At 27.1% G+C, this 25,169-nt stretch overlaps 5 protein-coding genes across 5 annotated transcripts; 1 reads left to right on the top strand and 4 right to left on the bottom strand.

Moving 5' to 3' along the window:
• The first annotated feature begins 659 nt into the window (after window positions 1–659).
• On the top strand, window positions 660–13,344 carry LOC113794617 (uncharacterized). The gene is made up of 6 exons (XM_075821134.1): window positions 660–1,953; window positions 2,629–3,695; window positions 11,757–12,140; window positions 12,206–12,283; window positions 12,406–13,080; window positions 13,156–13,344. The coding sequence occupies exons 1-6, from the start codon at window positions 1,419–1,421 to the stop codon at window positions 13,231–13,233; spliced, it is 2,817 nt and encodes a 938-aa protein (XP_075677249.1). The 5' UTR covers window positions 660–1,418; the 3' UTR covers window positions 13,234–13,344.
• On the bottom strand, window positions 4,006–5,803 carry LOC113794618 (uncharacterized). Its single transcript, XM_027344742.2, has 2 exons — window positions 5,081–5,803; window positions 4,006–5,019 (listed from the first exon to the last, which is right to left on the bottom strand). The coding sequence occupies exons 1-2, from the start codon at window positions 5,734–5,736 to the stop codon at window positions 4,476–4,478; spliced, it is 1,200 nt and encodes a 399-aa protein (XP_027200543.2). The 5' UTR covers window positions 5,737–5,803; the 3' UTR covers window positions 4,006–4,475.
• Window positions 8,485–10,892, bottom strand: LOC142645220 (uncharacterized). The gene is made up of 2 exons (XM_075820967.1): window positions 10,597–10,892; window positions 8,485–10,520 (listed from the first exon to the last, which is right to left on the bottom strand). The coding sequence occupies exons 1-2, from the start codon at window positions 10,890–10,892 to the stop codon at window positions 8,654–8,656; spliced, it is 2,163 nt and encodes a 720-aa protein (XP_075677082.1). The 3' UTR covers window positions 8,485–8,653.
• LOC142645260 (uncharacterized) lies at window positions 13,257–15,548 on the bottom strand. Its single transcript, XM_075821136.1, has one exon. The coding sequence runs from the start codon at window positions 15,269–15,271 to the stop codon at window positions 13,319–13,321; it is 1,953 nt and encodes a 650-aa protein (XP_075677251.1). The 5' UTR covers window positions 15,272–15,548; the 3' UTR covers window positions 13,257–13,318.
• A 304-nt stretch (window positions 15,549–15,852) lies between these two features.
• Window positions 15,853–19,766, bottom strand: LOC113794626 (cGMP-dependent protein kinase 1-like). The gene is made up of 8 exons (XM_075821135.1): window positions 19,020–19,766; window positions 18,827–18,932; window positions 18,700–18,763; window positions 17,682–18,121; window positions 17,133–17,612; window positions 16,891–17,053; window positions 16,674–16,816; window positions 15,853–16,601 (listed from the first exon to the last, which is right to left on the bottom strand). Exons 1-8 carry the CDS (start codon window positions 19,702–19,704, stop codon window positions 15,938–15,940), a joined length of 2,745 nt encoding a protein of 914 aa, XP_075677250.1. The 5' UTR covers window positions 19,705–19,766; the 3' UTR covers window positions 15,853–15,937.
• Window positions 19,767–25,169: the final 5,403 nt, after the last annotated feature.

Here is a 25,169-nt window from a genome sequence, read left to right on the forward strand (position 1 = left end):
TTTTTTTCTGATGATATTTACTACTACGTTTTCCCCTCTCATAATAATAATTTATAATGATTGTTCCCATCGTAATTATCATTAATTATCATCATCATCATACGATATGGTAATATGGATGGTTGCACGAGAAACAATCTTTATGTTATTGTTGTGTGTTTACCTTTATTTCTCTATTTCTCTCTTGTTGTTGTTGTTGTTTTCCCATTTAAACATGTAAGAAATATGATTAAAATCAATGAAATTTTCTATATTTTTTATAAAAAAATATGCATCAAGCCAAAAATACTTGAAATTTTTTTTAAACCAAAAAAAATGAATCAAACGACAACCGAAAAAAAACCACTTGAAAAACCTTAGTGAAAAACCCCCGAAATGATTCAATCAGATCAAAAAAAAAGTCAGAAAAAACAGCAACAATAAAAAATATTGCACAATAATTAATCTCTCATTTGCGTTGTAATTTTTCCTTGTTGTTTTTTTTTCAAAAGGGAAATCCAACTCACACTAATAGTATTCACATCATTCATTCATCCAACAACAACAACAACAACAGAAAAAAAGTAAAAAAATCAAAGTAACCAAGCAACAAAAAAAAAAAAAAAATCCATCAATGTTATTCTTTTCTTTTCTTTTCTTTAAAAAATAATGGATGCTGTAAATGAAATATCAATCGATTAATCGATTGAGATTTTGTTTATTGTCATCATCCTTATCGTTATTGATTTTTTTTTTGTTCTTTATCCAGTTATTATCAATGTCCACATCTAAATTTAAAATTATCATTATTAAATGAGGGAAATTGTAAAAACCGTTCTTCTCGTTCTTCTTCTTCTTCTGATCCAAATTATAATTTGTCATCATTTTTGATTGATAATCTCTCATCATCAATGATGATGATTAGGATGATGATAATGGTGGTTGACATTCCAAAAAAAAAAAACAACAATAATCATCATTATCAAAATTGAATAGCAACCGTAAAATTATTAACACTAATCATCATCATCGGGTAATTTTTTTCTTTTAAAAAATTTTTTATTATGGATCCATTTGGATGATATTGTTATTTCTGGTAATTTGCAACAACAACAACAACAAAATCAGTGATTTCATCGTTTCATTTTTATAATAATTTTAGTTTGTGTTTGGGTTATAAATTTTTGTTTTGTTTTGTTTTGTTTTCCTTCTCTCCTTGTTTTGTTTGTCCGTTCATATTGTTTGTATCAAAAATTTGTTTTTTTATTTGATGAAATCAATGAAAACATCCACAACAACGACAACAACAACAGGAAAAACTTTTTTTAGTTTGTTTGTTTGTGTTTATCCAACTAACATTGAATATTGATTATTATAAAAAAAAGAAACAATTTTTACCTTTATTGAATTTTCAATTGATTAAATTGATCGATCAATCGATGATGATGATGAAGAATAAATTGTCAAAACAACCACAACAGCAACAGCAACAAAAATCATCATTTAATACTAAACCAATATTAAAACCATCATCATCATCATCAATGACAATCGTTAATAATGATGATAATAAAATGATGATTGACATATCTAAAAATATTGATGACAATAATATCATCAATGTTGATGATGATGATAATGGAAATATTCAACAACCTCGAAACAATGTTAAACGATCAAATCAACAACAACAACAACGAAATGAAATTCGAACAACAACAACAACAGCAAAAGCAAAATTACGTCCATTTTCAACAATAATGTTTGATTCATTACCGTTACCATCATCAACAACATCGTCAACAACAACAACATCGGAAATTATCAATGAAAATAAGCCTAAAATTACCTATATTGATGATAGTTTTTCCGATGATAATGATGATGATTACGATGATGATATCGATGATGATGATGAATTAATTAATTCATTGGGTTTAAATGCATTCGATATTAAACATATCGATAGTTTTAGTAAGTATTCCTGCCTACCTAAACCGACCGAACATGAATAAGCCAAATTGAAAAATCAAAATTTTATTTAAAAATTTACTTTTGACAATGGATAATCCATACACAGAAATTAAGGCCAAAACCACGACAACAACAACATCGAGAAACTCTTTTATTTCATTTTTTTCCCTCTAAATGAATGTAGAGAGAGAAAATGGTTAAATGATATGATGTGACATTCAATCATGATGATGATGATGATGATGATATTTGCCTTGCACACACACACAGATTGGGCGCCATAAAGCTTCATTAGGATAATAACAATAATGGTGATGATAAAGCCAAAAAAATCTCGTTCAATGACATGTGTGTGTGTGTGTCATTTTTTCTATCTTTTTAATTCAATGAAATCATATTTTTTTTAAAAAAAAGCATGAATCAGACGAAAAAACAACAAAACAAAAAACAAACATTTTTAGGGATACACATTGTTTATTTCGAATCACATTTTAGGATTTTCTTTGAAGTTTTTTTTTTAAAAAAAATTTCTCTGTTGTTTAGGGAAAGTTTTCGGAAAATTTCAATTTGATAAATCATTTTGCTTCTTTATCGTCTTATCATATGAATATTCTTTTGAAAGTTTTGTTTTGTTTTTTGAATAAAAAATCTCTTCTTTACTTTTTCATTGCATAGAAAATAAAACAATTGAAAAATTGACTGTTATCGAAGATGATGATGATGATGATGATGATGAATATGATGCTGATAATGATGACGATGAAGATGATCAATTACCAATGATTATCGAACAACAACAACAACAACATCTTTATGAACATCAAAACAACAATCAACAAATGATAATCACAAATATCAATAATAATGGCGATGGTGGTGGTGTGGATGGTGTTAATTCAATACAATCATCATCATCATCATCATTGACAACAAAAGATGTTTTTAAAGGAAAAAAACAAATTCAATCAATATTAAATCCAAATGCACGTGAATTTCTACAAGATTATCATCATCATCATCAGAAACATCAACGGAATTTACCAGCAAATTTAATGAAAAAATCATCAACAAGTAAAAAAATTGATATACATTTAACACCAAGACAACAACAAGTGATTGATGAAAAATTCAATACATTACGACAAAGAAAACAACGTCCACAATTACCAACAATCGATGAAACAATCGATTGTTATCAATTCGAACAACAACATAATAATAATAATCAATCAATTGATTTGAATAATAATGATGAACGAAAACATCGATTACAATCAAAATCAAAATCATCATCATTATCAAAATTTTCCAAATCAACACCGAATTTATTCGATGTAATCGATTCAGAATCATCAATGAAATCGGATAATAATAATAAGAAAACATTTACACATCGTTTACAGGATCGTTTAAAACGTTTTTTCAATACCGGTTCAAGATCATCATCCGTACAGAAACATAAAATTTCAAATGAAATTATTGGTAATAATGATAGTGATGGTCGTTCTGTTCGTATAAAATATTTTAAATATAATGCATCATATCGTAAAGCACAACGTGGTAAACATCGTCAACCACAACAGATTAAATATCGTTTATTAGAACCAATTTTATTAAGAAAAGATGAATTACCATCATCATCATCATCATCATCATCGACAGCAATGGAACAACAAGCATTATTAATATATGAAAATTTTGGTGTTCGATTTCTAATCGATCAAAATCATCAATATTTAATTGTAAGTTTGAATATTTTTTTTCATTAATTTTGAATGTTTGTGTAGGTAATATGAGTGTCTATGATTGACAATAATTTGAAAATTTCGTCATATTTTTTGAAAATTCAACACAAAAAAAACAAGAGCGAATCAAGGTGAAAATCAGACTTTTGACGAATGATGATTATGATTATGAAATGAATGATGAATGAATGATGCATGTTGTGAATTTACATAATACATTTTTTAAAAAAATGGACATTTCTTTGACCAAAATGAATAAAATTGACAAAAAAAATTGCTTGCGTTTAATGTTCTTGGTGTGCGTGTGTTTCATTTGAATTTTTTTTTTTTTTGTTGAAAAAATTCACAAATGGACTTTGTAATTAAGATGCTATCCAAATGTAGAACAGGTAAAATTTTGTTTAGTTTTTTTTGCTTTTTGTTTTAGACAAAGACTTTATGACAAGTGTAGACCTGATTTGATGAAATTTAAATTTAAATCTTTTTTTAATAGTGATGCTTGATGATGATGATGATGACTAATCAAAAGACTGATGACAGGATTATTATAAATAACGAGAATGAAATGAGATGAGCAAATGAATTGTATGATGTGATGATGATGACAATTTGATTCGGCTTTTAACAAATGAAACAAACAAATATGAACATGAGAAAAATGAAATAACTGAATTATGAATTAGATGAGATTATTTTCAGAAACAAAAATGACAAGAATGGGAAACAAACAAACAAAAAATGAATGAATGATTGATTGATTGATTCACAGAATAATGTTTAATATTGACGATTTGCAGATGATGATGATGGTTGATGATTATTATTATTGTTGCCATTGCCACTATGGCTATAATGATGATTATGATGATTATTATGGGATGATGATTGTTCTAATAATTTTCGATGATTTTGTTGTGGATAATTAGCATCATAATGATGATGATGATAATTACCACCATTTTGTTGTTGTTGTTGTTGAAGATTATATTGATATGATTGTTGAGACGCTGGTGGTGATTGTGGTGTTAGAATTTCATCCATTGATCCACCTCCAGTAACAATGGTGGATGGAATTTCTTCATATTGTGTGGGTATGAATTGTTGTGTTGATATTATTTCACCACTATTTCCACCACCACCACCACCATTATAATCGATAAATTGTTGATTTTGTTGTAAATTATTATTACTATTTGCGTTAAATAATGCGGCAGCAGCAGCATTATCATCATCAACAATAACCGGTGCTAAAATGGCTAATTCTGTTTGCGGAATCATTTTCGGTGATGAAGGCATCGAACATTCTTGCGGTGTTCGACATCTGTAAAGAAAATTCGAATCATTTTGGATAAAATTTTTTGGTCAATTCAAATAATACGTACGATATGGTGATGGACGATTGCGGATATACACATCGATTATAATTCGAATGTTGTTGTTGTTGTTTGGTCATATATTTACGAAAAATATTTGTCGATTTTTGTTGTTTTTGTTGTTGTTGTTGTAGACAATTATTCAATAATTGTTGTAATTTTGCAGTATTTCCATCATCTTGATCAATTTTATCATCACCATTTTGTGTGACAAGATTTTTGAAAAAACGTCCATACATTTCAGGTAGATTGGCCATATTTTTGGAAAATTGATTCATATCAATAATATATTGTGCTTGATTTTCACCACCACCACCACCATTACCTCCACCTGAAGATGATTTAGCTCCAACAGCAACATTTTCTTTACCACGTAAGAATGGCATTTTTGGTAGATTTGACATAAATTTATTACGTAAATCACCACCAATACCTGTTGAACCGATATTAGCGAAACCATTTCCACCAATGACACTGCTTATACCACCACCACCATTATCATTACCGCTTGCAGCCATAATACCGGCTGTAGCAGCTTGACTCCATGATTTCATTGCTGATGACATCATCATTGGCATAACTAAATGTAACATTGGTGCCCTGATAGCACCGGATTTAATCAATGGTTTTATAAATAATTTTGCTTTCAATAATTTTTTCATCATTTTAATTCGAGCTAATTTTGAATCAACTAAATTATTTGTTGATAAAATTATTTGAAACAATATCAATATGATGAATAGAAATGAAAATGATTTTTTCGTCATTTTATTCGATGATAATGATGATGATCGATGATGATCACTTTTCATGTTTTCAATTTGTTTGTTTGTTTTTTTACGGGCAATGTTTGTTCACTTTTTTCGATGAAAAATGGATGAATATTGGTTGGATCACTTGATTGAAAAAACGATAATCTATATTTCCCAAAAATCCATTTGAAAATTTTCATATGATGATGGTGATCAATTCATAGAATACAAAACAAAAGTGAAAACTTCTGGATTTTTATGCAAAAGAATGTCATCATGTCTTTTTATATGCAAAAAAAAATAACTTGATTGCTTGACCAATCGATCGATCGATCGATTGATCGATAGATCGATCCAGTAACCCGAAAAAAAAGAGCCAATATTTGATTGACCTAAAAATCGATGATCCACACACATCATTCTCATCCATCCATCCATCCATTGTACGATGATGAAATATATCCGGGAAAAAAAATAATATAAAGATGTCACATTCTCAATTCGGTTTTCTTCTTCTTCTTCAAAACAAAACTGTAACACCTGTATATGATTAACAGGTTTTCAAGAGGGGAGAGAACTGCCAAAAATTTGTCAACCAGTAGTAGTGGTGGTGGTGTTAATGTCAATATTTGATTTTGAAATGAAAAATTTTTTTTTCCAGAAATCTTTAATTGTCTAATGGTCCTATTTGATGATAATAAATGGACGCATCCATCCATTCATGCATCGAATGCGAAAAAGAAAAAAAGAAAAATACCGTTGTCGTTATCAAGTGTTAAGGGGGGGAAAAACAAAAACATTCTTTTCCGTTGTTTTTTTCTTCACTTTTTCTTTCTTAATTGATCATCATCATCATCATCATCATCATTCCATAGCTAATTTGTCAACATGTTGAATATTTTATTTTGTCTGGTTTTATTTTTTTCATTTTCATTTCATTGATGTTTTACGTTTATTTACATTTCTGTTGTATGTCAAAACAAAAAAAAAACAGAACAACAAAACAAAACAGCAAAAACAACGATGATAATTCCCATACGAAACAAAAAAAAATCAATAAACAACCACAATCGAATAGAATGAAAAACAGGAATTGTTAAATATCTATACTATTGAATTTTTTTTTTTTGACAGTTTTGTTTGATCAATCGACAAAACAATAAATCAGTATGAATAGAATTTCATTTTTCAAATAAAGATTTTTTAATTTTTTTTTTTGTTAATTTGTTTCCAGGTTTGATTTACACCTTTGTTGTTGTTGTTGTTTTTCTTTGATTGACTAATTCATACACACACACACACACACGGAAGTGTTTATCATTTCCGTTGGTTTTTCCTATTAAATTTTCAAATGAAAGCAAGAGAGAGAGAGAGAGAGAGAGAGAAAACAATAATTTTATTTAATTAATTTCATTTTTATTCAAATTTCTTTTGTTTTTTTTTTTTGTTTTCAAAGAAAATTTTGAATTTGAAAAAATTATTATTTTTAACCAATTTTAGAAAAATATTGCCATAATGGTGATTGATAACGATAACAACGATGTGATGATAATGATGATGGTCGTATAAAATTCAAAGGATTCGATTGTTGTTGTCGTCGATTAATTCTTGATGCCGGTATACCATTATAGATATGATCATAATGTACATTATCATCATCATAATTATAATTATCATTACCATAATATTGTCCATAATAATCATTATTTTCATTATAATTTTGATTTTGATGATGATTTTGACCATAATTCATTAAACAATTATTATGATTATAATCATCATCCACATTATCATCATAATGATCATGATATTGATCATATGGATAACTAATATAATCCGAATGAATCGTTCCATAATTTTCATCATCATAATTTGTTGGTTGATATGATTGATGACCATCGTATGAATAATGATCATCATATGAATATTGTTGATGTTGTGGAATATATACCGGTATTGCTGCTATTGGTTGATGATGTGGATAAATATATGGTTTCGGTGTTGTTGTCGTTGTCGTCGTCGTTGTTGTTGTTGTTTTGATTTTCTTTTTATATGGTTTTGGTTTTGGTTTATATGGTTTTGATTGTTTTGGTAGAATATAATCATTTAAATAAATATGTTGATGATGTTCTTCAACATTTAAATATTTAACTTTTTTTAGACCATATTTTTTAGCTTTATTTTCTTGTTTTAATTGTTTTAATTGTAATTTTAATAATTTTTTCAATGGAAATGCTGATATTAGGAATTTTGTTGTAATGCTGCTGTAATGATGATGATTAGGATGATGATTGTGACCAGAATTTAACCAGAATATTCTGATGATATCTTCAAAGACGATAATGGCAATTATTATTGTTAAAAACGTATTGAATGTTGGTAGTAGATACATTTTTGTTGAATTCAAGGGTTTAGATATGACCTTCACTTTATTGACAATGAAAATGATTTGATTTGTCGATCGATCGATCGATTGATTTTTTTGTGGTTGTTTTGGTTGATCGAAATTCAATTGATAATTTTTCTCTCTCTCTTTGATTCTATTTTAAAAGACTTAATCGCTTTTCGTTGGTCATCTTTTTCTTTGTAAATTGAATAAAAAGAGAAAATTTTGAATTCCCATCATCATCATCATCATCATTATCGGTAAAAAAAGGATGAGAAATTTTCTAGGAAAGAAAAAAATTAGATTAAATTGTTCAAAAAATCAAAATCCGATAAAGATGTTTGAAAAATTCGGTTTTCTCTCATTTTTTATTTAAAATAATGATAATGATTTTATTTTTTCGCATGGCGCCGGCATGGAAAATCCGATTTATTTTTGAATTTTTCAATTTGATTGTTGTGTTGGCAGTGATGATGATGATGATTGTTGTTGTTGTTGTTGTTGATGATCAGATTTTCTTAATAACGGATAGACAACATGTTGTTCACCAACAATTTGTCCCGAATTCATTATCATTGGATGTGAATGTGATTGAAATTGTTGTTGTTGTTGTTGTTGTTGTGTTGGCATTGATTTTAGTGGCTGATTAAATTGTGAATGTTGAATCATTGGATTCAGCATTGGTGGTGATGGTCTCATCATCATCATCGGTGGTGGTGGTGGAATCATTAAAGGAGGATGAAAAGGTGGTCTTGATTGTATTGGAAACATTGGTCGCATTATTGGTATTGGAAATGGAATTTGTGGTGGAAATGGTGGCAGTCTTTGTGGTTGTGATTGTTGTTCTGCTGATGATAATGGTCTTTGTTGTTGTTGTTGTTGATGATGATGTTTTTGTTGATCATCTTTTTGAAATGATGGTTTCATTCCATTTGCATTCAATTTTCGTTTATTCCATAATCGTATTCGATCAAGATATTTTCGAATATTATCTGGTATTAATTTTCGTTCTTGTTGTTGATGACTTAATTGTGTTGAATCCATTGGTACATAAGTATAATTCATAATTACTTTTTCACTTGAACTTGTTTCAATCTCTGATTCACTGGTTGTTACTGATGTCATTTCAGTTGTTGTTATTTCATCATCATTATTATCATTATTATTAGCCACTGTCATATATTGTTGTTGTTCAGCATCATCAATATCATCATTATTCATTTCTTGATTAATATCATCTTCAGTAGATGGAATTTCTGTTTCAGATTCTTCATTGATTTCTTGTGATTGATCATTACCATTATCTTCAATTTCGTTTAGATTTGTTAATGGTTTTTCTCCCAAATGAATAATTGTTTGTTCGGTTGTTATACTTTCATCATAATCATCATAATCATTTTCAATTGGTTTTTGTTTCGGAGATTTGGGTTTTTTTCGTCGCCGTTTACGACGACGGCGACGACGACGATGACGTTTACGTTGTTTTTCAGATTTTCTTTGTCGTTGACGACGTTTTGATTGTTTAGATTTTTTCAATCGATTTTCTTTATTGATTCTTGTTTTTCCCATTATATCACCGGAATTATTATTTATTGACAATAAATTTGTTGTACTACGTAATTTGGTTTTCAAATATTTACCAATATTTGTTGTTTTTGTTTTACGTTTTTTATCATTTGCAGTTATTATCATATCTTTACTTGCTAATGATAATTGTTCATCATTTTCATCATCAAATGTTGGTTGTATTTCTTGAATCATATCACCACCACCATCATTATTTTCCATACTATTAGTTCCGGTATTATATTCATCACCCGTTTGTAATGATTGATCCGATGCATACATTTGTATTTGTTGAGGTCGTTGTTTTTGTTGCGGCATTTGATTATTATTATGTAAATAATTTGCGTTTACATTCATATCATTATGATTTCCATTATGATTTCCATTATTATTATTATTATGATTATTATTATTCATTTCAAGTGAACGATATTCATTCGAATCGGTTATAGGAAATGGACGATTTTTTGGTAATCCAAAATTTTTTCCATAAGAATTATCATAGCCACCACCACCACCACCACCAGCGCTGCCAATATTAATATCAACACCAATATCATCATAACCACCACCGCCGACACCATTATCATCATAATTGCCATCATCATAATTATCATCAAATTCAGTTCCATAACCATCAAGATCATTATCATCATCATCATCATCGAATGAATATGATGATTCGCTTAAAAATTTTGGTAATCGATTACGGCAACATTTTTTTGGTTTACATCGTTTCGGTTTACTATTTTGGTTAAAATGAAAATTAATATAGATTATAAAATGAATAAAATCATTAAAAAAATTAAGATCATATTTACCCAAGAATTATTGGTGGTGCAAATATTGGAGGCGGTGGAGGAGGTGGCGGTGGTGGTGGTGGTGGTCTTGGTTTATAATCATTATCTTTATGAAATAATCCAAGAAATTTAGCCGCTAATATTGCAACAAGAATTTCATCACTTTTCATTGCATTAGCTGTTGGTAAAAGTAGAAAATTTATTCGTCGTTGATTACATTGATGATGATAATCATTGATATCAAAATGAATCGATGATAAAATAATTGTATACAAAATGAATATAATTATTGATCGAAATAACCAAATATTATACATAATAATAATATTATCGTTGGTTTATATGGTTTTTTTTGTTGGAGTTTTAAATTATCAAAACATTTTTTTGAACAAGATTATCGATCAATCAATTGAACAAAACAAAACATTATCAACGATTAAATTCAACATAGATAAAACATAGATCATTGATCATTTGATTCACAACATACCACCACCGTCAACAGATTGATTCATGCTTTTTTTTTTTGGATGGAGGTGATTCAACTTGCTTGATTGTGATTTGAATTCGATTATATCATCATCATCGTCGTCATCATTATATAATTATTATCGATCAATTTTTTTCTTTTAAGATAAGAGTCAAACAAGAGTTATCACTGTATGTGTGTGTAAGATCTGTGTAAGATTCGTTGAACAATCATAGTACTCTCTCTCCCCCCACCATTTTCTTCTTCTTCGAATGATTGATTTGATTTGATTTGGTTTTAATGAATTACCATGGTTATCTGTGAATTTGAATTAAGCGAAAAGAGGCGAAATCTAGACATTTTTTAATTTTTAATTTTTTTTTTGTTTTTTGATACGAATCATTTGGTAACGAGAGTGAGAGGATTGTTTGTATGTTTCCATTTCTGATTATTGTTTCGGTTGATCGATATGATTTTTGTTTTATTGACAAACAAAAAACAAAACAATCCTGTCCTGTTCCAATCGAATAGATCGATTAATTACAATGGATTTTTTTTTTTAAATAAACAATCGGTGGGTTTGTTAAACACCTTTAAAGATCCTGGTTTGTTGTGTTTTTCTCTTTCTGAAAAAAAATCAAATTTTTTTTTATAAATGAGTTTTATGATAATAATTAATTGAAAATTTTCTTTTTTGATTTTTTTTTTTTAGGAATTAGCATTTCAACAACAACAAAGTCTTACCTATTGTGAAGATTTTACTAAAAATCTAGCCGGTGCTGTTCAAACATTAGCATTACTTGAATTACAAGCCGATATTAATCAATTACAACAATTATTTCGATTATCACCATCGATGAATTATGATATGATTAATAATAATAATAATAATAATGCCACCGCTATTACAAATAATTGTTCTACATATATAATACCGATGCCAAATTTTTCAAAAAATCGTAAAACATTTCCATCGTTAATAAGTAAAAATGAAAATCGTTCAATAATAATATTTGGTGGTAATCTTACAGCATTACATGTACGTGATAATGAACGTAATAAAAATGATTTAGATGTTCCTTCCATATTGAAACATGTAAGTAATAATTTTATCTTTTATTTTTTTTTTATATCACCGGTATTTATTTACATTTTTTTCAGATGATCGATTATCTTGGTGAAAATGGTGTAAAAGAAGAAGGAATATTTCGTGTTCCTGGAACTAAAAATCGTTTGAATGTAAGTTTAACAACAACAACAACAACAAAATGAATGTTCGATTCTATTTTAACCTAACCTAATGTTGATTTCTATTTTTTTTATCATTCGATTTGACAATGATGATGATAATGATCAAAAAGAAATTGGAAGAAGAATTAACCGATCTTTATTTAAATTATTATAAATTAAATAAACCGGATGATATTGATGAAATTAATACGATATTCGATAAATATAATGTTCATGATGTTGCATCATTATTAAAATTATTTATTCGTCGTTTATCACCACCATTAATGACAAATGAATTAATGGATATATTTTTAATGATACCGAAAATTATGAATATATTTGTTAAAATTAAGATTTTAAATCTATTAATGCTTACATTGAATGATACACATCGTAATAGTTTGAATGCATTACTGAATCTTTCAAATAAAGTTGTACGATTTAAAGAATATAATCTGATTACATTGGATGGTATTGTTACATTATTAGCTGCTAATCTTTTTAATTTTTGTCCATCACCATCATCAAATAATCGTAATAATCATCAATCAACATCAATAAATGGTCAAAAACGTCCAAGTATATCAACAACAATCGATTCAATTGGTTTACCTACTCCTTCTCAACAAGAAGGATCACCAAAATCATTATCATCCAATAATAATAATCATTATCGAAGGATATCTGTTTCTAGTCAAGCAGTAAATGAGATCTCAACCGAAATGGCTAATCAATTGGAACGTACACAGAATTCATTAGGTGTATTAAAATTATTGATCAATTTGCAGCCAATTTTATTTCATGTAAATATAACATTTTATATTTATATTTTTTGTAATTGTAATTTTTTTTTCTCCCGCTTGAATTTCAAACTTTAGATACCACCATATCTTGAACGACAAATTCATGAAAATGGAGAGAAAAAAGCTCAAGTTAATAAATTGTTTAATTTATAAATTCAATCATCAACAGATGTCACTACTAGGTGTTCAATTTATTTTTATTGGATTTTTTTGTATTTTTTGTTTTAAGAAATTAAAATCACAATTTATTTATAATTTGTTTAATTATAATTTGTATTATTCCACATTCATCACATTGTTGTTGTTGTTCCGAATCCTGATTTATCTGTTGACCACCACCAACAATATTGTTCATTTTTAATGGTTGTAAATAACGACCTTCAATACGATTGGTTAAACGTTTCCATTTTGGATCTATTGATAATTGTTTAATTAAATCTGGATTTTGATCAATTAATCCATTGATTAAATATAAAGAATTAGTCAATAATGATGGATAATTAAAATGATTATACATTATATGAATTAATGCAGTTATTAATTGATCTGATGATTGTATACTGATCGATGAAATTTTTTGTAAATTTAAAAATATTGATACAATATAAAAAGCAATCATTTTATGTTGTTCACTACGATTTATACACTTAAGTAAATCAATCCACCATTGTATAATTATTTGCCATTGTTGCAGTAAACGATAACGAATTTCAAATGAATATTTAGTAAAACGATATAAATCATTTAGATCGTTAATAAATTGATCGGAAATCATACGATGATTATTAATCATTGAATTTTTTGTCAATTTTTCCATACGTTTCAATATTTTTTCTGATTTCATTCCTATTGTAATGATTATTGTTGATGGTTTTTTTTGTTTCAAATTACTAAGATTGATTGAAATAATTTCCATCAATGGATATTTATTATAAATTTGCCTACGGCATCGATAACCATACCAAAATCGTTGTATTGTAAGAGCGGCTTTTTGTCTATGTATCAAGAATTTTTCAACATAATTTCTACATATAATTATATTACGGCGACATCGATACCATCGCTGTATGATTATCGTCGCTTGTCGTATCCGGTTATAATTTAAACGTTGTTTACGAGCGGCTATTTTCGAACGATACCATCGTTGAATAGTAATAGTCGATTTACGTAATAGTAAAAATTCATTACGTAATCGTCTTGTTTCATTTCGACAACGAATAAATCTTTGTATGAAGACAATCTGTTTCAAATAAAGACAATATCTTTGTTCGATTAATAAATTAAATTCGATACGCATCAATGATTGTAATGTTTCTAATGTTTGTTGTCGATAATTTCTAGCAATAGCTAATGCATTTTCCGCATTCCATTCAAATTTTGAATCATAACAATAAAAAATAGGATGACATTGTTCAAATAATTTACGAACATTGTCCATATCTTTACCTGGTTTCATTTGTGATAATAATGTTATTGAAAATTTTTCCGGAAATAATAGCTGTATAATACGTGCCAAACGTATACCATTCGATAAATCAATTGATAATTGTTCGATATGAAAATTTGAATGATGAAATTGTTGTTCATGATGGCCAAGTTTAAACGATGTTGATGATGATGATGATTGTTTTAAACGAAATTTAAGCCTTTGCCATTGTTCCGGATAAAATGTTTGCCGTAAAAAATTATCAAGAATTTTTTCCGAACTTTGTGGCCATTTACGAAATAAACATGGATGAATAATCATTTCGGTCAATTCTAATCGAGCATGATCCAACCAATAAATCATTGAAATCAGATTTGTACATCGTTTTCGATCATCATCATCATAATCGATAAAAATTTGAAAAATTTTTCTCAACAAATTTTCATCCTTATCATCATCATCATCACCGTATTGTTGACGAACAAAAGTTTTGAATAAAATTTTCAACCAAATCGAACGATAATTTAAAATCAACACTATTTTAATCCAATCAGTCGATGATGATGATGATGTTTGTTGATTTTGAACATTTAACGTATCATAAATTAATGCTCGCAATGGTTGTAATTGTTTCCAAATATTATTACATTTAAATTGAAATTCATTGGATCGAATTAGTTTTATCATATGATCATTATTACATTGATTTTCAAAATAATCAATTTTATTATTAAACCATTTGATTAATTTTTGTTCCAAATCCATTTTTTGTTTGGGGTTAAGTGGTGGATTATTTGTTGTTGTTGTTGTTTGCTGGAATGTAATTCGAAACGAATAAAAATTTTATATTGATGATTTGTAATTGAATTTTATTCTATACTCTTTGAACAAAAAATTCTGTAATTTTATTAAAATTTTCTATATACTTTTCACCGTTGACGATTATTTGATGTTAATTTAAACATTTCGCGAACAAATCCGAGTTTATGAAGTAGTATATTTCATTTCGGTTTATGTAAAGTTTTTCCAATGAAAATGAAAAAAAGAATATTATTCAACGAAACTATCATCAGCCTTTCAGGATAATTGATTTCAATTTTCATAATTAAATATGATGTTCTTGTTGTTGATATCGTAATTGAATTTTCAAGAATATTTTCCAAAAAATTTTCATTTTTCATCGAAATGAAAAAAATGCCGCATTCGCGCTTGCGCATAATCAAATTTCAGTCAAACAAAATTTCAAAATGAATTTTTTCCGGTAAAGAATTGAATTTATTATCCGGTTTTTTTTGTTTCGATTAATAAAAAAAAATTCAAGATGCAAAATAATAATTTTGGTTTCGATGAAAAAATAATTTGAAGAGGAAAAACATTGGTTTTATGGTTTGATGTTGGTTGGTTGGTTGATGTTTTTTCGTTTTTCTTCTTCTAAAAATAACGTTCCCAATCAAAATCATTAATATAACCATTATCATTATCATCATTATTATCATCATCAACACCATAATCATTGTTATTATTATTTAAACCATCATTTGATGATTTTGTAAATTGTTTTTGTTGTTGTTGTTCCGATGTTGTTATTGATTTTTTATTATTCAATAAATTGCGTTCAGTATCACTATCACCACCAATAGCACCACCACCACCACTACCCGAACAACTTGATAATGATTTAAGTAATGATATTGAACCGGAATGTTTATTATTTTTCATTAATTTTTCTTGTTTTTTAACATTATTATTATTATTATTATTATCACCAATCACTTTATCGATTATAGTATCCATATCGAAACAATCAAAATGTCTTGTATCAGTATTTGATGTTAATTTTGGTTTAATTGGTGCTAATAATTTTCTTTGTATTAACATATTCCAATTAAAACCTAAAAACCATTTATGTCTTTTAATATCATTATAACCATTACGTCCACGTATACCAAGTCTATCATTTGGATTTTCTAAACAAAGATTACGTATAATATTTACACAATGTTTGGAAAATATTTTCTCATCAAAACCAATCGAATCAAAACCACGTAATATAATATGATAGGTTTGTAATGGATCGTTCGATATGAATGGTGGTCTAAGAAAAAAAAATATTAAAATTAAAATAATTTTTATAATTAATCAAAGTAAATTAATAATTGATAATTACAATCCAGTTAATAGTTCATAAATCAATATTCCTAATGCCCAAATATCCACAGCTTTATCATGGCCACGATTTAATATAATTTCCGGTGCTACATATTCAGGTGTACCACAAAATGTCCATGTTTTTTCACCAGCCGGTAGATACTTGGGGGTTTGAAGAAACAAAAAAAATTCATAGTTAAAATTGTTAATTTTTACCAATTTCTGTCCAAACATACTTTACTAAAACCAAAATCCGTTAATTTTAAATAACCATCCGAATCAAGTAGACAATTTTCCGGTTTTAAATCACGATAGATAATATTTTTTGAATGTAAATATTGTAATGCTTCGATAACACATGCAGCATAAAAACGAACACATTGTTCATTGAATGGTCCTCTTTTTTTTTTGTTTTGAAAATTGAAAATTGAATCAATTAATTTGTCAATATCAGATACAAAAACTCAAAATCAATTACCTTTGTCTTAAAACAGTCCATAATTCACCACCAAGTGCCGTTTCCAGAAGAAAATAAACATTTGAATCATCTTGAAATGTACGATATAATTTAATTATAAATTGATTATTACCAGCAACACATTTCATTACTAATTTTTCATTAACAATATGTTGTTGTTGATGTGATTGACGAATAAATTGTTTTGAACATTTTTTCATTGCAAATACTTTATCATGATCATTACGACAACGTACAAGATGTACAGTACCAAAACCACCCATACCTAATTGTGTTAATATTTCTAAATCATTTAATTTTAAATTTTTAACAAACAATTCAAATGGTGATAAATCTTGTTCATTTATAATTGTTCCCGTTGATGATGATAATGATAATGTTGATGATTTTGAATGAAATTTTTGCCATTCATTTATCATTGTATCCGGTGATAATGAATGTTTTTGATTTTTATTAATCGAATCAGTATAGGATTTATATCTATGCAAAAAACAAAACAAAAATAACAAGATTGATGATTGAATGTAGGAAGGGAAAAACAAAACATACTTTATTTCCTGTAATTCACCAAGAAGATTAAAAAAATTTGCCTGATCCAATATTAAACATTCACAATCTTCCGAAATAACATTAGCCGTACGTATTGCACCAATATTATCGGATAATTCTGTTTGTATTGTAGCTGTTTTTGTTTGTTCATTTGTTGTTGTTGTTGTTGTTGTTGATTGTAACAATGTTTCACGTGTATCATCCAATAATAATAATGCCTGTTCACCAAAATAATCACCTTCATTTAATGTTCGTATTGTTTCTTCTTTAATAGCTTCTTCTTCATCAATCAAATCATATTGATGATGATAATATTGATGATTTGATGATGATGATGATTGTCGTACTTTAGTTACTCTAACCGAACCTTTACTTATTATATAAAATGAATCACCAAAACATCCTTGACGACAAATATATTCACCGCGTGGATAATAATCCTTGAAACATAAAAAAAAAAGAGTAAAGATTAACCAAATTTTCGGTATTCGGCTACAGCGTGGGTATTTATAAATGGGATTTGAATATTTAAAAAATGGAAAGGCTTTTTCTGTTTTCTTTCGCACACACACACACACCAAACATCAAACATCATTTTCGTCATCCGAAAAAAAAGTCATAGCCGAAGATATTTTTTAAAAGAATTTCTTTTTCTCCTCTACTTCTGGTCCTAATAACCAAGGGAAAACAAAACTTAATCATTTGAAATTTGAAAAATGAAAAAATCCGATTATATTGGATTTTGTCTGATCATCATCATCATCACTATAGTTCAATTCAAATGAATTTTTTTTTATTATAGATTGTTTTTCGGTTAAATAAAAAACAAAACAAATGTTTGAAAATGTTTTTGCCTGTCTTTGCCTACGATTCAGAATCGGGTTACAACAAACGAAAAATTACATTCAAAACAAATAAAGATTATGATTTGTTTCATTCATGGTTTTCCTGTGAATTTTTTTTCTTTGTTCTTTTGAATTGAATAAAAGAAAATATTCATGTCTTGTTGTATACATACCACTTCAACAGCATCCGATATTTTTGTAATTTTTTCATCACTTAAATTCTGTAATAATGGTACTCTATGTAGATGAATAGCAAAAATATTAAGTAATATTCGAAATTAAAGTTTTTATAATACAAACTTTTTTAAAAATTGTTTTATACAATGTGTACGATCCATTGATGTTTTCATCATAATCATTTGAAATACTTTACGATCTAATACCCATGTACGTACTCTTGTTAATGCTTGTTATTTTGTTGTTTACGGGGAAAAATAATTATAAAAATTTATAATTTAAAAAATTATAATTTATAAAAAAAATTACAACTTACTTCGTACCGATGCTGTACGTGTACAATTATATAATAATGCTAATTCACCGAATGCTTTACCCGGACCAATTTGATTTACTGGTCGATCACGACAATCAATTATTTCACAATGACCATAACTTATAACATAAAGATGTGAACCATATGTACCACGACGACAAATATAACGATTTTTTGAAAATTCTTTTACATACATTGAATTTACAATTAAATCCATTTGTTCATTATTTAGATAATTTTTCAGAAATGAATTATCCATCAATGCATCCTGTATAATACGACGACAATCAAAATCTTTCCAAAAAAAATTTATAATATTTTTTGAACGATTTTCATTTTTATTATTATTATTTTTATCAGTTGTTGTTGGTGTTTTAATAGTGGTTGTAATTGATTCACCACTAACACCTTTTTTCTTTTCTGGTTGTGTTACATCTAATTTATTATTATTTGTAGATTGAATATCAATATCCATCATATTGTTTGATAAATGAGGATTATAATGATGTAAATCTTGTTGTTGTTGTTGTTGTAATGTTGTCATTTTAATCATTGTATTCATCTGTTCTGAATGATCTAATACTGAACGTAATTTATGTACTTCACGATGTAATTTTAATAGCTGTTGTTCACGTTCATAAATTTTACGTTTTGAATTAAGTAATTCATTTCGTAAACGATTCATTTCATTTGATAAATCAATATTATTATCATCAACATCATCATCATCATCATCAATAATATCGTTATTATTTATAACAATAATATTATTACAATTATCATTATCATTTTTATCGAGTAATTTTGATTTTTTTACTAAATTATTATCATTATTATTATTCGATTCATGATTTATAATTGTTTGATCAATTTCTCTATTTATAATATTTGATTTTCGATTATTATTTGTTGTTGTTGTTGTTGTTGTTTTTTTACAATGATGACGATATGGAAATCCTGATGATGTTGTTCGATTATTTAAAAATCGAAAACGATAATGATGATAATTACTAATTGGCCGTTGTTGTTGTTGTTGTTGTTGTGATGATGTAGTATTTGTTGTTTGTAAACGTCGTAATGTAGCCGTATGATTACCCATCATTATTTTTTTGTTGTTGTTTTGTTTTTTGATGATCTATTTTTGTTTTCATGAATAAATTATAAAACAAATTACAATTTTTGATTCTATGAATAAAAAAATATATTCGTATTTTTTTAAAAAAAAGTTAATTTTAGTAACAGAACTTTGTTTTATTATCATTCATATTTGACAGAAATAAATATTTACATTTCGTAATTTCAAATGGAATTATGTTTTTGTCGTTTTTTTTGTTTTCTTTTGATTGTTGATTGTATTCATTATTCTGGATCTCATTATTACTCCTACATCATCATTTTATTATTCAACCATTTTGTTCTCTCTCTCTCTCTCTCTCTCTCTCTCTCTCTCTCTCTCTCTCTCTCTCTCTCTCTCTCTCTCTCTCTTGCCTACTGCATTATATAATATTTATCATTAACACCTCAAATTAAAACCAAAAAAAAGGTATCATTTCTATGTTTTCTTCCATTCATTCATTCATTCATTTATCAACATAAAATCATATTCATAATGTAACTTTTTTTTCTATGTAACTATTCTATTCATTATTTTGTTTTTGTTTTGTTTTGTTTTTTTGCTTTGTTTTTTGTATTCAACCTATAACAGAAAAGATAAGATTTCATAACTTTTTATAATTAATAATTTTGAATAATGAAAAATAATATGATCCAAAAGATGTAATTATAATCTAACCTAAGGCAGATTATTTTGTTTTTGTTCGATGTTGGTGATTGTAATTTTCGAAGAATAAAAAAAAAAAGAATTACTATTCTCAAATTACATTGAAGTAAATTGTATTTTCATTTTTTTTCCGATTAAATAATCGATTGAATAATCGATATATACAATTCAAATTAAACACATACGTCCATCACTCACACAAAAACATTCGAATTCATTCGAAAATGTGAATTATATAATTTCTTCTTTCCATTGAATTCAAATGATTTCGAATGTTTTCTTATCTAGATAGACCAGCAAGAAAAAAAATTGTCAAATTACAAGTGGAAAATTTGTTACAAACAAACAAACAAATCAAACCAAACAATTCAACCGAATAAACAAATACAATTTAATTGATTTCTGTGTGTGTGTGTGTGTGTGTGTATGTGCGATTCATTCATTCATTCATTTGTATCAATGTTTTTTTCTACACAAATAAATTAATCGAGGAGGCTATTTAGCAAAACAAAAACAAGAATAAAAAAAAAAATATCAAATAACAACAACAACAACAGCCCTCATCATCATCATTTAAATGTAAATATCGAAATTGATAAAGAAATCAATGAAGAATGGAATTAATTTGTTCATTTTCAATGATAATGATATCTTAATTCATTTGATTGATTGATTGATTGATTGATTTCTAAATTGGAAAATTAATATATTTTTTTTTGTTGTATTCTATACAGAGATGAAATCTATGGAGAGAAAATCAAGTGGAAAAAAGAGAAAAGAGGATCGGATAATGGAGATACTGGTGGTGATATAATAATGTCAGGCTCGTACAAAGTGATATAGAAAAAAAAGAAGAAAACAAACTTGATGTGATTCACATTCACATCCATAGAATTCAATTCACATTCAGATGCTAAACAAATAAACAAAAAAAAAAAACTGAAAATGAATGAATGAAAATAAAAAAATCATCATTTTGCCAATGATTTACTAAATTCAAATCTATAAATGATGATGATGTCACTTACAACATTTTTTAAATTGAATCAAATCAAAACAAGAATTGTGGTCGAAAAAAATACAAAAAAAAAAATTAATTGAAAATAATCCACACAAAAACATGAAATGTCAATAGCAGAAATGGAAAAAAAAATTTTTTGATTCTGAAATTGAATGGAAATTTTTTTAAAAAATTTTTTAAAAAATTTTTGAAATTTACAAATCTAAACCCAATTGACTTAAAGAAATTTGTTTGTTTTGTTTTTCTCATTGTCATTCGATAATACTGATGATTCGATAATACAAATGAAAAAATGGATTTTCTCTTTTATTTTTTGTTTGTCGGAAAATTCCTGAGAAATTTCTAATGTATTAAAATTAGCTAAATTGAAAGGATTCATTCATTCATTCAAATGTACACCTTGGAATTTTTCTTCTATTTTTTTATGGTTGGTTGATTTCTGAAAATCAAATCATTTCATTAACTAAATGAAACTAGATGAAAAACTGGATGAAAATGAAACGGGTTTTTGGTTGCTGGATTAGAAGCAAGCACAAAAAAAAAAAAAAAAAAAAAAGGAAAATTCCAATCAACAAAATCGAAAAAAACTATATTATCATCATTATTCAAACGATTCAAGCTTTAGGGCATTCTATCATCATTATTGTCATTCTTTGTTCATTTTGATGACAAAAAACAATCAACTCAACTCAGCAAAAATATCAATTATTGAATAGATCTTTGGTCTGTTTTTTGGTTTGTGTTTTTGCATCGATATTTTTTTTGAGTGATAAAAAAGTTAAAAGAAATTTTCACTTACATTGATTCTTCCAACGTTAATTATTCAAAGTTTTTTTGTTTTGTTTTGTTTTTGCTTTGATTGTTTTTATATGGACACATAAACATAGCAAACACACAAACACACACACTGACAGAAAACATTAGAATCGTCGAATCAAAACAGAATTTTTTAAAATGAAAAGAAAAATCGTTTCCAAAAGTCGAAACAATCGATTTTGAATTTGTTGTTGTTGTTGTTGTTGTTGTTCCTGTTTGTTTGATTGGAATATTGTTTATATAATGAAAACAAAACAGAAAAAAATCAATCACAAAACATTGAAAATTTTGTTTTGTTTTTGTTTCGTCAAAAAAAAAAGTTCACATCACTCGAAGAATCACAGCAAGAAGAAATAATTTATAACAGCAACAGCTATTTATACCCATAAATATTGACAGGAACCAGAAATATCGAAATAGACGAATCGAATGTTTGTTCAAAACGAGCCAAAAAAATAAAATCAAAACCAAAACAAAGTTTGAAGATTTTCTTGATTATATTGATATTCGATATGTTTTTCTACGAAATACTAATTAAAAAATGAATGAATGAATGAACAGAAGTTTGTTGAAATTAATTATGAAATTTGAACAAATATTGCATTGCAAAACATCTGTAACGAGAAAAAAGAAAGAATGAAGAAATTTTTTCTTCGAATCAAATTTCATCTTTTTTTTTCTTCGAATCAAAATTGACCAATCATCAATCCATACATAACAACTTACCTTTTTTTAAGATGAGAAAAGAAAAACCAATTTTCATTGATTTTGTTTTTGTTGTTCAGTTTCAAATTTCATGATTCCAAAAAAAATAGACAAAAATCAACGATTAATTAAATTTTTGTTTTTTGCTTTCTTTCTGTTTACAATAGTTTATCGATACGAACGGAGAAGACAAGATTGAGAAACGAAAAATCAAAAGAATCCTTTTCGAATCAACGATTCGATGATGAATGGCGAAAATGAAATGAAAAAAGATTTCATCATCCAAAATCATCATTCATTGTTGATTATATAATTGAGAATGAACGGTAAGAGACAATCTCATCAGAAAAAAAATGCGCATGATCAAATCGAAAAATTTTTCACATTCCATATATCGTCAAGAATGAAACAAAAAAGAATCATTAGATTTTCGTTTTCGTTTTTGAACGTTGGATTTTTTCAATCATCAAATGAAATGAAACCAGCCGAAAAAAATAACATCCAAATAATGATTAAAGATAAATGAATTTAATTTATTAAAAAAAAGACATTCTTGAACAGAATACCAACATCATCATCAGAAGAAGAAAAAGAACGAAGAAGAATCCAAAAAAAAAGCAAAGAAGAAAAAGATTTAGATTCAGATATATATAGCAAGAGAGACATCTCATCAAAGATCATGTAAAAGAATTCTCTAAAGAAACACCTGGCCGATAATTATTCAGGTAATGATTATTTAATCATAAGATTTATGACGTTTTAAGGAATACGACAAAATGATGATGATGATGAAATCGAATCCTGGATAATTTCTATTTCATCATTTCTTTATTCAAATCAACGTAGCTAAAAATAAAATTGAGCAATTAAAATTTTTGTTTCTCCGATAAAACCAGCAAAGAAGAAGAAATTCGAAAAAAACCGGTTAGTCAATTTTTTTTCCAAATTTCAATGGAAAATTGGTGATTAAAGTTTTGTTTTGAAAGAATTTTTTTATTTTTCAAAACAAAATTAATTGGAACAATGAATAGTAGGAATCTATCAAAATGAAAGTCGCTAATTAATTTTTTTTTTTTGTAAACTTTTCATTCAGGATTATCGTAAATGGCCAAAATTGTGAACTGAATTGAATTGAATTTTTTGTTCGTTGAAAATCAACTAACCAAATGATGCGATTTTGGTGAGATTTATTGAGAAAATAATCAAAATAATGTCCTAATCATCAAATTTTCCTGATTATGAACCGGGAGAAATATTTTTTATTTCACTTTTCATCCGCTGTCGGAAATAATTAACAGAAACAAACAACGGAAAAAAATTGTAATTAATTTTTTTTGTTTGACCCGAATTTTACGTCCTATGCGAATGTATTTTCGAGTATGTTATGAAAAGAAAACGTTCGATCGAATGATAATGATGATAATGAAAATCGGATGTAAAAAAATGCTTTTTCTCATTTCAAAAACATCAAATTTGATGCATCTTTTATATATTTCAAATAATAAAATTCATCACCTGATTCAATCACGCTAACGAACGACCAGTTCAGGTAAATTTTTTTTATTATTAATTTCCGTAAAAAGTAAATGAAAACAACGGACATGATGATCACCAGAGTGAAAATATTGCCCAAGAATTCGGATATGAATATGAATTTTCCATTTTTTATCATCATCATCATCAGTCATTCTATCAAGATGATAAAATCAGGATTGAAAAGAAGAAGAACAATTTTTTCCCGAAAATCGAATGAAAATGTTTTGATTGATCGGGTCGTTAATTTTCATGTTTTGTGGCTGTTATTGGTTTCTTTTTTTCAGTATCTTCA

Source organism: Dermatophagoides pteronyssinus, unplaced genomic scaffold (assembly GCF_027571235.1).
Source record: "Dermatophagoides pteronyssinus isolate colony J.1.1.1.1 unplaced genomic scaffold, Derpt_VIB-CSIC_2022.12 sq0008, whole genome shotgun sequence".
Lineage (NCBI taxonomy): Eukaryota > Metazoa > Arthropoda > Arachnida > Sarcoptiformes > Pyroglyphidae > Dermatophagoides > Dermatophagoides pteronyssinus.